At 47.6% G+C, this 700-nt stretch overlaps 1 protein-coding gene across 1 annotated transcript in view; it reads left to right on the top strand.

Annotated features, from left to right (window-relative positions):
• Positions 1 to 700, top strand: part of LOC119594919 (store-operated calcium entry regulator STIMATE-like) — a gene marked incomplete in the record, with an annotated part of 15855 nt that overhangs the window by 1100 nt on the left and 14055 nt on the right. The window contains 1 exon segment of the mRNA XM_037943991.1: positions 411 to 668. Coding sequence (XP_037799919.1) covers positions 515 to 668 — 154 coding nt within the window.

Genomic DNA, 700 nt, shown 5'->3' with positions numbered 1-700 from the left:
GAGGGAGAGAGAGGGAGAGAGAGGGAGAGAGAGGGAGAGAGAGGGAGAGAGAGGGAGAGAGAGGGAGAGAGAGGGAGAAGAGAGGAGAGAGAGGGAGAGAGAGGGAGAGAGAGGGAGGGAGAGGGAGGGAGAGGGAGGGAGAGGGAGGGAGAGGGAGGGAGAGAGAGAGAGAGCGAGCGTGAGCGCGCATATATACTATGTAAGATTTACGAAACATGAAAACCCGCTGTTCATTATATTAAAAAGATTCCTTACTTAGGTACTGTGGATTTACATTCCTTCTGTCAATAAACTATTTTTGTTCTTACCATTTAAAATTTTAAAATCAAGTCGACTTTCCCTCATTACTTCAAGTCTACACACGAATACATCAAAACCCCCAACCTCTAGTCTAAACACGTTCATTTCAGGTGATTCCAAGCTCGGCAACTAGAGATCAGTGCTCAAGCAAAATTCGCCCCGAACCAAAGACCCAAGATCTGAATCTGTGTGTGGGAGCATCAGCGCGCAGAAGATGGGGGAAGGCATACCCATTGGACTAGCGCATCAAAGCCCCCTAATTAATGCAACTATAGATGCCAGTGTGTGTGGAAGAGATGCACTCACCGACAGTTATGGTTGGTTTGTGCAAGCGCTCCTCGCTTCGCTGGCCTTTGGACTCTTGATATGTGAGTGTGACTATCAGTGATCTGAGTTTGAT

The sequence above is a fragment of the Penaeus monodon genome, chromosome 34, assembly GCF_015228065.2.
Source record: "Penaeus monodon isolate SGIC_2016 chromosome 34, NSTDA_Pmon_1, whole genome shotgun sequence".
Classification (NCBI taxonomy): domain Eukaryota; kingdom Metazoa; phylum Arthropoda; class Malacostraca; order Decapoda; family Penaeidae; genus Penaeus; species Penaeus monodon.
This window is presented reverse-complemented; position numbering and strand designations above follow the sequence as displayed.